General features: G+C 38.3%; 1 protein-coding gene and 1 long non-coding RNA gene across 2 annotated transcripts in view; both read right to left on the bottom strand.

Annotated features, from left to right (window-relative positions):
• Window positions 1–11,738: 11,738 nt before the first annotated feature.
• The window catches only part of LOC116689650 (CD209 antigen-like protein C), a 24,308-nt gene continuing 22,599 nt past the window's right edge, over window positions 11,739–13,447 (bottom strand). Inside the window, exons 5-6 of the mRNA XM_032516227.1 lie at window positions 12,337–12,440; window positions 11,739–12,157 (exon numbers count right to left, since the gene is read on the bottom strand). Coding sequence (XP_032372118.1) covers window positions 12,016–12,157; window positions 12,337–12,440 — 246 coding nt within the window. The 3' untranslated portion in view covers window positions 11,739–12,015. The remainder of the gene's footprint in view (window positions 12,158–12,336; window positions 12,441–13,447) is intronic.
• LOC116689651 (uncharacterized) overlaps window positions 13,238–13,447 on the bottom strand; it is a 5,072-nt gene continuing 4,862 nt past the window's right edge. The window contains exon 4 of the long non-coding RNA XR_004332062.1: window positions 13,238–13,319. This is a non-coding gene — a long non-coding RNA (uncharacterized LOC116689651). The remainder of the gene's footprint in view (window positions 13,320–13,447) is intronic.

The raw sequence follows: 13,447 nt of genomic DNA on the forward strand, positions 1-13,447 counted from the left end.
AACTTCATGCTAACAGGTTAAACAGATGTTTAACTTGTGTTTAACATGGTAACTTCATGCTAACAGGTTAAACAGATGTTTAACTTGTGTTTAACATGGTAACTTCATGCTAACAGGTTAAACAGATGTTTAACTTGTGTTTAACATGGTAACTTCATGCTAACAGGTTAAACAGATGTTTAACTTGTGTTTAATATGGTAACTTTATGCTAACAGGTTAAACAGATGTTTAACTTGTGTTTAACATGGTAACTTCATGCTAACAGGTTAAACAGATGTTTAACTTGTGTTTAACATGGTAACTTCATGCTAACAGGTTAAACAGATGTTTAACTTGCGTTTAACATGGTAACTTCATGCTAACAGGTTAAACAGATGTTTAACTTGCGTTTAACATGGTAACTTCATGCTAACAGGTTAAACAGATGTTTAACTTGCGTTTAACATGGTAACTTCATGCTAACAGGTTAAACAGATGTTTAACTTGCGTTTAAAATGGTAACTTCATGCTAACAGGTTAAACAGATGTTTAACTTGTGTTTAACATGGTAACTTCATGCTAACAGGTTAAACAGATGTTTAACTTGTGTTTAAAATGGTAACTTCATGCTAACAGGTTAAACAGATGTTTAACTTGTGTTTAACATGGTAACTTCATGCTAACAGGTTAAACAGATGTTTAACTTGTGTTTAAAATGGTAACTTCATGCTAACAGGTTAAACAGATGTTTAACTTGTGTTTAAAATGGTAACTTCATGCTAACAGGTTTTCCTTTCCAGCCTTCTGAGATGAAATGTCAGTGTTGAGTTTTTAGCTTTTGCTGTGGCCTCGAGTGGCCATAAATCAATCAAATAAAAACAAACTACATGTTCTGTGGTGATATTTCATACTATTAAAGTACATCCTCTCCATGGTATGCATTCTCTAGATGTTTTAATATTTGTACAAAATAACATTAACTAAATCCTGTTAGTTTTCTTTAATTCTATTATACAATGTTTTGTAAATGAGTGTTAAATGTCACTAAACTAGTGACACTCATCTATTGGGATGTCTTGAAACTGCTGTGTATTCTAATAATGTGTCAGTCAGTGTGGAAATTTACTCAAGTACTCTATAACTAGAATTCTGAGGTACTTGTACTTCACTTGAGTATAATTTTTGTTATGCAACTTTCTACTCACTTAAACATTGTAGTTACACTGCAGATTTAGCTTATGGATATTCAAAACATAAATATAAACTTATGTCTTATATTATATTTTTAAAGATTAAGCAACCAAGCAAAGTCATTAAAAGTAGGCCTGCATTAAACATTGAACTGACAAAAATATTTATGCATCCACAATTAGAATCCAATATTGTAATATACCTTATTCTGCGGAATGAGTACTTTTACTTTTGGTACTTTAAGTGTATTTTTGGGCTAATCTAGCTGTTGTACTTTAACTTAAGTAAGATTTTGAGTGTTGTAACAGAGTATTTCTACACTTTAGTATTGCTACTTTTACTAAAGGGAAAAGGCCGGAGTACTTCTTCTACCATAGGCGCCAATCAGAGGGAAAATGCAATATTCACGCCAGCCATTCCGTTTAATGACATCTCTAAATCCAGTCCAAATATATTGCATGTGCTTATGGTAGTGTATATATTATATAACAGTATATGCATGTGGCTCCATCTAACCGAGGGAAGCAAATTTCTTCCTTACTTTACAGACAGCGGAGCTTCATTAATCCATTTCCAGGTTCCCTCCTCGGCTTTGTCAGTCAAACCAATCCAAGCTTGCGTTTCGTTTTTGGTAAAGTTAGAGAGGAACTTCTGTTCAATAAAAAAACAGAAAGTTGTTTTAGTAATTTATGCAAATATATTGTATTCAATATGTTTCATGTAAAGAGTGTAAACAAAAAAATATTAAGTCATTAAAATACAATGTAGACCATGTGTTAGACAGGTTCAGTGCCCCTTATAGTAAACAAGGTCTGGCAAAGAACAGCTGGTTATTGAGTTTTTGTTTTTTTGTCTGTAGCGCCTCCCGGAGGTTGACCTTTGTAGTTCAGCGTGGAATATCTTGACTACTATTAAAATCGCTTTCAGTAAAATTCACCACAGATGTTCAATGTTCGTAGAGCAGAGACAGTCATTGCAGGGGGGGGGGGGGGGGGGGGGGGGGGCTCCAAGTTATTTTAAATTTTTGAAAGTTTCTTCAAGAATTAAAAAGTCTTCAAATGAATCCAATATGTTATTAGAAAATATAAATTGTCACTGCTTACTGCTGGCCTATATGTAAGGTGGTCACTAAGGCCATCAACAGATACACTTAATCCTAAGGATTCACCGCACCACATGATGTACTGTAGGTTTAACATTAAAACATGATTAATAAAATCATGCCAACAATTCTTAGGTTATTTTAATATCTTAATAGTATTCTATGCAAAAAAAGGATTCCATAAAAGCTTTAGGCCACCCTACACATTATTGTAGGCCCAGTATAATATGCATCTTCCTTTCTACAATATACTGTATGTAGTAGGGGGTCCCTGCTCTGTCTCTATTTCAGTTAAAGGGTCTTTGGCCTAAACAACATTGAAGACCTCTGCCCTAGAGGATACATTCTAACGTTTTCGGGAATGATCCGCTTTCTCGAGTGCCATCAGCAGGTTAAAGTTTTCACTTATTCTGTCAAATATCTAAACATATACAACATGGATTGGCACAACATTTAGTTTAGACATGCATGGTGCTTGGAGGACATTCCCTGTTGACTTTGTTGCTGGACTGATCTTTCTCGTGGTCACCATGACGTTGACATCCTGCTGCGGATGACTTTGATCTCTTGACTTTGTACCATCGTCAGGTCACCTTTTCATTTGGTGAAATACTTTGTTTTTTCACCACATACCTGGAAAACTAATTACATTCCCATTAGCTTTGTGTTTGGTGCTAATCAGCTGTTAGCAAGTTGACATTATAAACATTATAGACGCTACATGTTAATATGCAATAGAGCTGCAAAGATTTATCGATTAGTTGTCAACTTATTCAACAATTGATTATTCGATATGAGTAATTTTTTTAATGGAAAAAAGGTAAACATTCTCTGATTCCAGCTTCTTAAATGTGAATATTTTCTAGTTGTCTTTCCTTCTCCATGAACAAAGTATCATTGAGTTGTGGACAAAACAAGACAATTGATAGATGAAAATGATCTTTAGTTCAAGCCCTAACATGCTAGCATTATCAATGTCAGCATGTTAGCGTTCTAATGTTGGCTTTGGCTCACAGAGGAAGAAGTCTGGCTACGAAAAGTGTCTTTTAAAAAAAAGACAAGTCACTTTTTTTAAATACAGTAACTTTGTCTGTATGACATGGATGCAAACAAAGTGCTAGGGAAAATTAACTGTCTCTTTGCAAGACTGGGAACAAGAGGCATACAGAGACTTGCAGACATGGTGCATTACTGTAAAATGAGGAAGTAATGTACAACGGAAGATGGTCCAGATAATTAATAAAACTTTAAAAATGTATTTTAATGAAACATAAATAGAGAAAATCTTGCGATGGAATCACACAAGCCACAACACAGAATCGGCGTAAATTGATGGGTTGGTGACAATTCTCAGACAGACAAAGTCTGACCACAGACAGAAATATAAACACCTGGCAAAGTACTCAAATCCTCTTCAGTAGTAGTTCCATAGCCAGTATGAAACCAGGGTAGGGTGTGGGTTCCCACTACAGCATGTGTCTCCAGAATCACATTTTGCTGTGGTGAAACTCTCTCTCTCTCCACTTGTTCTTTAGGACTGCCTGCCACACCATACCTGCTCTCCGAAGCTGTCTATCACCACCAGATGTGCTCCTCTCTGGCTGCAGTCATCTCTGCCGTCCTCCCAGGAACCAGACTCAGCGGAGAGAAGATAACAGGCACAACTGGACATCCTCCATTCTGCAGGACATGGATCTGTAAAAATCAGACAAGAGTAAATGCCAAAGATACATGAGGTTAAAACCAACATATTTGGAATTCATAAAGGTGGTTTCCAATTTTGACATGTGCAAATCTATTTATTACTAATGGCGGCAACTTTGCTGCAAGTACAGTGAATGTTAAAACTGTATCTCTCTCCCACCAATCTGTCACTCTTTCACTTCTCTTTCACACAGTGAGCGTGGACTTGTTGAAGCCAAATTATGGTGTGAAATTATTGGGGCTGTCATATCACTAAGTCGCTTGTAATTATTAATGAATTTACTGAATGCAAACTAGGTACTAGTCTTTTTATATTTGATTTTTTGCTCGCAGTCTTGAACCTTTTGACACAGTTTTGGAAAGTTGGTGTTGTGTTAATTGCAATTAATAAGTGGTGGACGAAGAGTTCAGATCCTTTACTTTAGTAAAACTACACTACACTGTGTAAACACTCCACTACAAGTAAGCATTAAAACCAAAAGTAAAAGTATTTATCAGCCAAATGTACTCAAAGTAGATATATTTCTTTAATTTTATTAGGACAATGCACATTAATCAACATTTCTGTTAATGTGCCAGTGTTAGGCAGTTGGTTAATTTTCAATTGTAGTCCTAGTTACCTAGCATGCATGTCTTTATGGTGGGAAGAAACCGGCGCACCCAGAGGAAACCTACGCAAGCACGGGGAGAACATGCAAACTTCACACAGACTGGCCCAAAACCACCTGGAAACCCAGAACCTTCTTGCTGTGAAGCAGAAGTGCTAGCCACTGAGACACAGTGTTGCAACAATGTGTATGCTGCATTTTACTGCTGTGTTAGGTAGTTTAATCTACAGCAATGCATCATAATGTATTAGATCATATTACGATTGTCGCGTCACTGTCCTGTCAGCGGGTTTTAAGCTATCAAGCTATCCTCACATGAGCCCCCCCCCCAGTCCAACGCCCCTGCTTGTAAGAACCACATATCTCTAAAAGGTTTTCAAACTTTTCATTGAGTCAGAAAACCAGCCCTGTTTTCAGCTTTGTAACGATGCATTTTCCAGCTGATTCAAGAGGCTTTTTAAAGACTTTCTTTAGCTTAGAAAGGAGGAGAAATGTTCCTCAACACTGAAAGGAACCCATCCTTCAGGTTATCATAAAATCTCAACATCAACATATCGGAACATACGTGGTTTTCCCTGGACTGGGAGGGGATCTGAAAAGAAACCAAAGCGGTCAGACAGTGGTAGTGGAGTAAAAAGTACAATATTTCAATATGAGATGTAGTTCTTCCTTTTCCATTTGAACTGAAGTACAACACTTGAGTAATTGTACTTCGTCATATTCCACCTCTGCTTTCCTGGATTGATGCCAAATGGTGATGTTGCTTTAGTTCAGGTAACTAATCATTATGTTTCATGAGAAATTTGTATTTATTATCAAGATTGCAAAATGAAAACACATTTGAGTCTTGGAAGTATGTTTTAATACAAATACAACAAAAGTAACTGTCTCAGAACTACAGTGTAAAAAAAAACGTTTGCATGCAAACCAGGGCTTGCAGTTCTAAATATCACACCTCCATTAACAAGCACTTCTGCAAATAGATCTTGAGGGACAGGAAGTAAGTATTTGTGCCAGTTAGTATTCAAGATAGGTGAGAAATGTGATGCATTTGTACTTAACAGAATCTAGATGTAAGTTAGATGCAAATAAAGAATACAGCCTTTAGTTTTTCAGTTTTATTGTAAACTCATTTTGATCACTCAAACTTTGAACAGGGTATATTAGGTTCCATGTATTTGACAACACATGTGAGCTTTGAAGATTACTTTTGCAAAACTGAGATGCCAGATTGACACATGCTATGATGAGGGTTTTTTCACCATGCTGCTCCTGTAGATGAGAATGTTTGTGCGCCACACTTACTCCTGTTCAGCTCTTTGGTCATTTCCGTGAGGTTGGCATTCAGCCAGTCTCTCTCTGTAGTCAGGGAAGACAACATGTGGTCACTTGCCTGGAGGCGTTGTACAGAGTCAAAGTCTAAAATGAATAAGAGACACATTCATGTTTATTACAGGATGTCAGAACCAAATGTCAATTCAAGTCTCCGCAAATAGTGTAAAACTTGCACAAGATGCGATTACAAAACTTTACAGGTGTTAAGTTAGGTCACAATGAAAGCCTAATTCAAAGAAGGGTGTTGTCCGTGCAAGCACACTGGAAGTACAGGGGTAGGAAGTTGGGAATTGCCATCCACTCCTCAATTTGTGCTGCTGGCCCGATTTGGCGTCGTGGCTGGGGTGATTCCTATTCTCTATTTATGTTTCATTAAAATAAATTGTTTCATTGATTATCTGAACCTTCTTCTATTGAATGTTACTTCCTCATTATACAGTATTGAACCATGTCTGCAAGTCTCTGTATGTCTCCTGTACCCAGTCTTGTGAAGAGACAGTTAGGTTTCCCTAGTAAAAAATATTTTTATTTGCATCCATGTCAAACAGACAAATTTACTATAATTACAGGTGACATTTTCTTTCTAACTCTGCCCAACGAACAGGGCTCAGAAATCAAGTTAAACTTTACAGCCATCCCACCTATGTAATATCTAGCAGTCAGCAGCATTATGACTGGAATAAGAGCTGCTCACTTGTGGAAAAATACAAGAATCATCACAATTATTTTGGTCAATATTGAAGTATTTCACACGATCAATTATTGACTTTTGGAAAGCTGTTGCAACAGTAAAACACCTTGAACTGTGAATTGACTTAATACTTTTCCTGTTGAACTTTTTGAATACCCCTTAAAAAAAAAATATATATATATTTACATGTTGGCTGTGTGAGTTGGCCTTCGGGAGGTGCGACTCTGTGTGTGTGTGTGTGTCATTCCGATCACAAGACAAAAAAAAGTTTCAGAGGAAAACGTAATTAAAAGATGATTGTTTTCCTCGATTACATTATATTGTGATTTTTCGTGAAATTCGTGAAATTCGTTAAATTCGTTCTAATTGTAACGTGGCACCAAAAATGGAAGCTTGCTTGATGCATGTTATTATCCTAAGCTTTACTTAGATAGCGTTATATACACATACCTTCTGGGTCAAATTCTCTATTCACAAACTATGAAAAGAAAGTAAATTTAAAAAGCTTCTTTTTAATTTCAAGCAAAAACTAAGAGCTAAAAACCAAATGAGAATACATGAAGGAGACAATGGCAGCATAAAGGCGGGGCCACCCAACATGAGAAAAACTTAAATAAACATCTTAATAAATTATGAGCAGAATGATGCTTCTAAAATTCACACTCTAATATCTGAATGTGATTTTAGACTCACAGTAAACACCGAGGCCGATGAGCCCAGCCAGGAGGAAAACATTGAGCAGCCCCAGACACAGAACAACAGCTCCATGAAATCTCCTCTCTGAGCTCCTGGGACCTAAACACAGGGAAAAAAAGGGAATACAACCAATCATACAACAGTAATAATGACAGATTATATATATATATATATATATATATATATATATATATATATATATTCATATATATTCATATATAGAACATATGTTCACATTCTTACCAGACTGATTTGTTGAAGATCTAGGTTTGGGAATATAAGAATTGGCATAGATAGGCTCCATTGCTCATCAAGATGTCAACTATTTGCTACCTCAGGAAATATCATCATCTCATTATACATCATCTCCGCCTTCCCCTCCCCGAAAAAAGAGGAAGTCACATGTTTCAGAGGTGAAAATAATAGCTAAGTTCTACATAAGTGTACCAATTGCACATGAGCACATACAGTACATACTGTGAGTACTAAAGTTGTTATCAACTGAGATTCAAAATAAGTTTCAGCTTTCAACAGGAGTGAATCAATAAGCAGGGAAGTACCCATAGGAGTGGCCTTAAGAGAAGTGAAAATCAAGTATTTGTTATAAGGTACAGATAATGTGGACCCAGAGATGGACAGATAGTGTTGAGCTTTAGGATTTAATAACCGAAAGTCCACACAAATCACAAGGTGTCCAGACAACAGCAGGCAAACAAAGGACCGCAAAGACTCTCTGGAGACCGTTGAGTAACGAGAGACTCTTCTGGCAGCTCTTTGCGAAGGCGAAACCCCTCATGAGGCCGGACAGGACGGCTCAGGTTGAACTTCTTGGGAGACCTGGAACCCCTCTGAGGGCCAGGCCTAGGTGTTCTATGAACATTCGACTTCTACAGATGATGTAGCAGAAGCAGGAGAGAAAGCTATGGTGATTCTCGACAATGGAAGATCTCAAGACACCCTGGACTCCCTCCGATATCTTCAGTTCTGTGAGAAGGTGGCATCCAGTTCTCCTTACATTCAGCCACAGGTCAACAGAAGGAGCAGTAAAGTACCACAGTCTGCAAGTGTACTTACAAGTACAAGAATGGAAGGGATCAACATCTGGTACATTTCAATATTTACTGAAAATCTGATTTCTTCTAACGTTCTATGTTTATTGTGTCATTTTGTATCTTGGGTATTTCATTGCTGCTGTGGCAACATCAACATCTCCCGCATGGGGGTTAAAAAGTGTATTCTATCTTACAGATGGACTTTGTCCATTGGAGTGAGGATGAGTGGGACAACACTACCTCCTACTCCTGAGCAGCTCACGAAGGTCATAAGGTGCAGCTGGCATTCTCACTGCAGCACCCTGAGATGCAGTTGTGAAAAAACAAAACACTATAGAATGCACCCCGGCCTGTGGAAGCTGCAGGGGAGTGAGCTGCACTGACTCCATGCAGATGGACTGTGATGGGAAGGAAGATGATATTCTCTAGTAGTGCATTGTATATGTAATTTGATTGTTTAATCCAGCCACTTTTATTGAACCTACCTTTTGTCTTCTGCATTCTACTCACCCTTGACTCCTGTTTTTCCCTCAGACTCATCCCCCAGAAACTCGGCAATAATAATTAACAAAGGCTGGTTACTTCTTCCTGCCTCTATGTATCAATGATCATGGGTAGCCTAAACGGGTTCCATTCAGACCTTAACATTAAGTATTTACTGTAAGCTGACAACCAGATTCAACAAGGCATTTTCACCTGGCTATACCCAACGTTTGGATCTGTTGTGGTGTTTATGCAAATTAGCACATACATAATTAGATTAACGTTTGCCCATGCCCAAGACAGTTGCTCAGTTGCTGGGTATGGGGAGCACAAATCTTTATATCCAGCTCTGAACAAACTTATGAAACCACCGGAATATACAGAGGATCAGTAAGTGGATGAGGATTTATAAATGCGGATGTTTACAAATGCTAAAGATTCAATGACATCTCAGAATTCATTGAGGCGGGATTTAAAGGAATTATTGTCATAAAAAGACATGATCTAGACTGGGAGATTGAAAACTGGCGACATTTTTTATTTTTTTCATAACGCCTTAAAGGAGTACCAAAAAGAAAAAAAAGGCAGATATTGCATGGACAGCGCTCAGCCAACAGCACATATTATAATCCACGTCTTATGTTTCGAACGGTAATGTAGTAATCTTTTAGATTGGGTTGTGATGGTAGCGGTCAAAAATGAAAAACGGCAGCAGGAGTCCAGATAAAGAAAGGAGTCCAACAGAGAGGAAGAAGTGGAGATAAGCGCCCCTCTGTCAATTTTTGAGGACAAGGTTTTGGACAAACCACTGACTTTGGCTGAGAAGAGTAACTCAAGATGCGCCAGATGCTTTAAGTAATCCATATGGGTTCATTAATTGGTGGACCTCTGTAATAGCCACAGGGCAATGCCAAATGTCTCCTTAGACCTTTTGATGGAAAAATGTCCGAGCCTATGTTTTGAAAATGATGGGCCAGTCGAAGGTGAAGTCAAGTATCAGGTTTTCAAAAAAGAACTAGAATGAGAGGCAGGGGCAGACTGATGCGGCAGCCATATAACAATACACAGTATAGATATGGAGGGAATAGTTATAGCATGGGAAATCAGACTGATGCTATGAAATTCATACAGACAGAATGTCAGGATTCATAGTATGAATCCTGACATTCTGTGTAAGGAACTCAGAGCTAATGATTCCTGTCTGTATGGCAGAACACATGGTCATTATATTAGGGCTTGCTCAATGAGAATACAGAACGAGGACAGACAAACTGAAGGGGGGAGAGGGAGGCTTTCCCCAGGACGGATGACTGAACCAACAGCACAATCTTATGGACAAAGAGCGGTACAGCCACAATGGAGGATTGAAAATAGACCAAAATGTCATTTGCATTCTGTTCTTGATCTCACACACACACACCCACACACAACTCAGCTATCAGGCTGTCACAGCCCGGTATGTTACCTCTGGACTCCCCTGTGTTGTCTGTTTGTTTCCGTGTCAAAACATTTCAGACCGTCCTGCCAACCTGTGTACATTTTAAAATCAATGTACTGTAACGTTTTTTCACTTTAAAGTCGCTGAAGGCTGCTGCGGTTTCAAACCTGTCGGTTCTGCTGCGGGCGGGACTGCTGATCCCCCCGCGACTAACACACACACACACACACACACACACACACACACACACACACACACACACACACACACACACACACACACACACACACACACACACACACACACACACACACACACACACACACACACACACACAAACATACAAGGTGGATGCAGGAAATACTGCAGATGAGACAGGATGACCTAAATTCGGGACAACTACGCTTGGTATTTTAAGTGCAATGATATGTTAAATGAGTACTTTATCAAGCCGTATGAATGTGTGTCCCAGCCTCGTACAAGTACTAGTACATAGTACAATAGTACTACGAAGTACAGTATTTGTACTTCGTTACATTCCACCACTGGACATATGAAAGGGCGTAGTGAACTCTGCATATTTTCTACTGCAGTTTTATCACCAACATAACTCAGTCTGTCAGCAATAGAGACAAAACATGTCACTGTTGCTTGTGTCTTGAAAATAAAGCTGTTTTTAAAGAAATTACATAATAATAAATTCAACTGTATAAATGTTATTTGTTAAAAGTTTCTCTTTAATGGACTGTATTATTAATCATAATTAATAATAATAATAATAATACTGTTTATTTACACTCTGTTTTATTAGTAATCACAACACACAGTCCTGAAATACACACACACATGCTCAGGACCTATTCATGCATAATGTCATTTAAGGGAAATTTGATAAAGGACTCGTAACAGTTAGGTGCATTGGTGATTAACCCAAATTAGTAAATTTAAAAGTGGATTTCTTTATCCAGCAAGTCCTCTAAATTAAAATGCCAAATGTGGGAGAAATGCTTGGAGGAAACCTTTTACTTTCTTTGAGTTTACACTCTGAACTCACTTTGTTCGCTTTGAGGAAAGCAACTGGGATGTCTTGGGACGGACCTATTGGCGGGGATTCGCTTTGGTCAAAATACACACAGAGATACACTAGTAAGTAAATGATGTTGAATTATGTATGTGTACTGTATTGCGTTAACAGTGTATGTGTAGGGGCCAGACCTTCCTGCACAGCGCTGTGGAGATACAGTAGGTCTGCCAATGCGAGACTAGGGTTGATGTGGCCTTGGATACAGGTGGAAACATTACCAGAATATTGTATTCACGTAAAAGTAATTAGGTCAATTAAAACACACTCTGATTAAATGTTACTGCTTTAAATGTTTTTAAAGGAAGTAAAACAAACATGCAAACCCTTTGTATGATGAATATCACTCTTACTATAAAGCCTCATGCACACCCGTCTTTGTCACTGATTTTAAAGGATTATTTATTAATTGCAAAAAACAGTCCCCATGTACGCCCGGCTGAGACACAATAGATTGAAGAGGAGATGGTTACATTGTAGCTTATATTATATATAGATTAATCAGGCATTGTACATATTAGTCATATTTTGTTGTCACTGATACCCTGTTATGGACACACAAGCACACATGCACATTATCTCATCATGATGGAGATCCTAGCTTACACTGTATGAAGCATTATCAAATGTATGTTTTCAAAACATATGTCAAAGTTAAGCTTTTTTCTCACAGATCCAGTACATAGGAGATTCACATGACAGGTCATTCCACTCAGTGGCGACAAAATGTGCACAGTCCTCTTCGCCCCACTTTGGATCTGGATCGCCATTATCAGGCTGCCCTTTCCCCCAGTTCCTAACAAATTAATTAAAGACAATCATGATATTGCAAATCTCTGACATAAACACAGTTCCTCTCTGTCACATAATGCTCTCTAGGTTGATGACTGGGACATTAAGTGTTTTTCAGCAAAAATTCAGCTTTGAGGGAATTACATAAGTTAATGTCTATATTAAATCAAAGTGAAGCCTTACTTCAGAGTCAGTGGAGTTCCATCTACCCATTTCCAGGTCCCCTCCTCATCTCTGTCAGTCAAACCAAACCAAGCATTTTTTTTGACGAATTCAAAGAGAAACGTCTGTAAAAGAAATGTAGCTAAGTGTAAATTTTTTCAGGAAGACCAAGTTTTAATTGAGCACCTCATTAATCAATTGAGCTGTTATCCTAATAATGTACATGTTACATGCTGTGTATAACTCGTATCTGCAACTAGTTTCCTGATTAAATGTAGCTCAGCGTAAATCCTTTCAGGAAGACCTACTCTTAATCACTGTTCTTTCCTAAATTGATCAGCTGGTGGAGGCATTCACCTTCCTGCTAAACCAATAGACTGGTACCTTAATTCCAAGGGCCAATCACAGAGTCACAACCCTGCTTTAAAATGTGTTTCTCCCCTTGCTATTCAGCTGTTGCTGCAGGTAAAGAGTGCAACCCCCACTCCCTTACACCTCTAGTCACCTACTCCAGCTAATTGGTTTGGAGCCTCCTTCGATCTGGTCTTCGGGCTTTCATCGCCACACGTGTCTGTCTTTTCTTTTGGGGGGGGGGGGCTGATGTTTATACCAACTATTAGTATAACGATGGAGTCTAACGCCAAAGACCATCGAACCCTCAACCTGCATCGAGGACTAAGCCTCTGTATATCGGCGCACGTTCTACCAGGTGAGCTACCAAGCGCCCGTTAATTTTAGTTTAACCAAGATATGTGTGCAGGTTACAAATATTTAGTTCTTCACTAAACTTAACTTTAACATAATCATATACTTAAATATACCTAGAAAAAAATAAGTGCATCCTGTATCCTATGATGGACTGTACCTGCTCTTCAGAGCTGTCTATCACCACCAGATTGCTCCTCTGTCTCTGCAGTCTTGTCTGCCTTTCCAGGAACCAGTCTCAGCAGAGAGGAGATAACAGGAAGAACAGAACGTCCTCCATTCAGCTGGACACGGTTTCTCTGTAAGATACAAACAAGAAACAATACAGATCAACAAGACTCATGTCAATGTGTTTCTGTGTTGACTAAAGAACAGTTTTTTTGACTAAAGAACAGTTTTTTCCCCAGAGCTGTCTCTTTATTGAACT

This window comes from Etheostoma spectabile, chromosome 5 (assembly GCF_008692095.1).
Source record: "Etheostoma spectabile isolate EspeVRDwgs_2016 chromosome 5, UIUC_Espe_1.0, whole genome shotgun sequence".
Classification (NCBI taxonomy): Eukaryota; Metazoa; Chordata; class Actinopteri; order Perciformes; family Percidae; genus Etheostoma; species Etheostoma spectabile.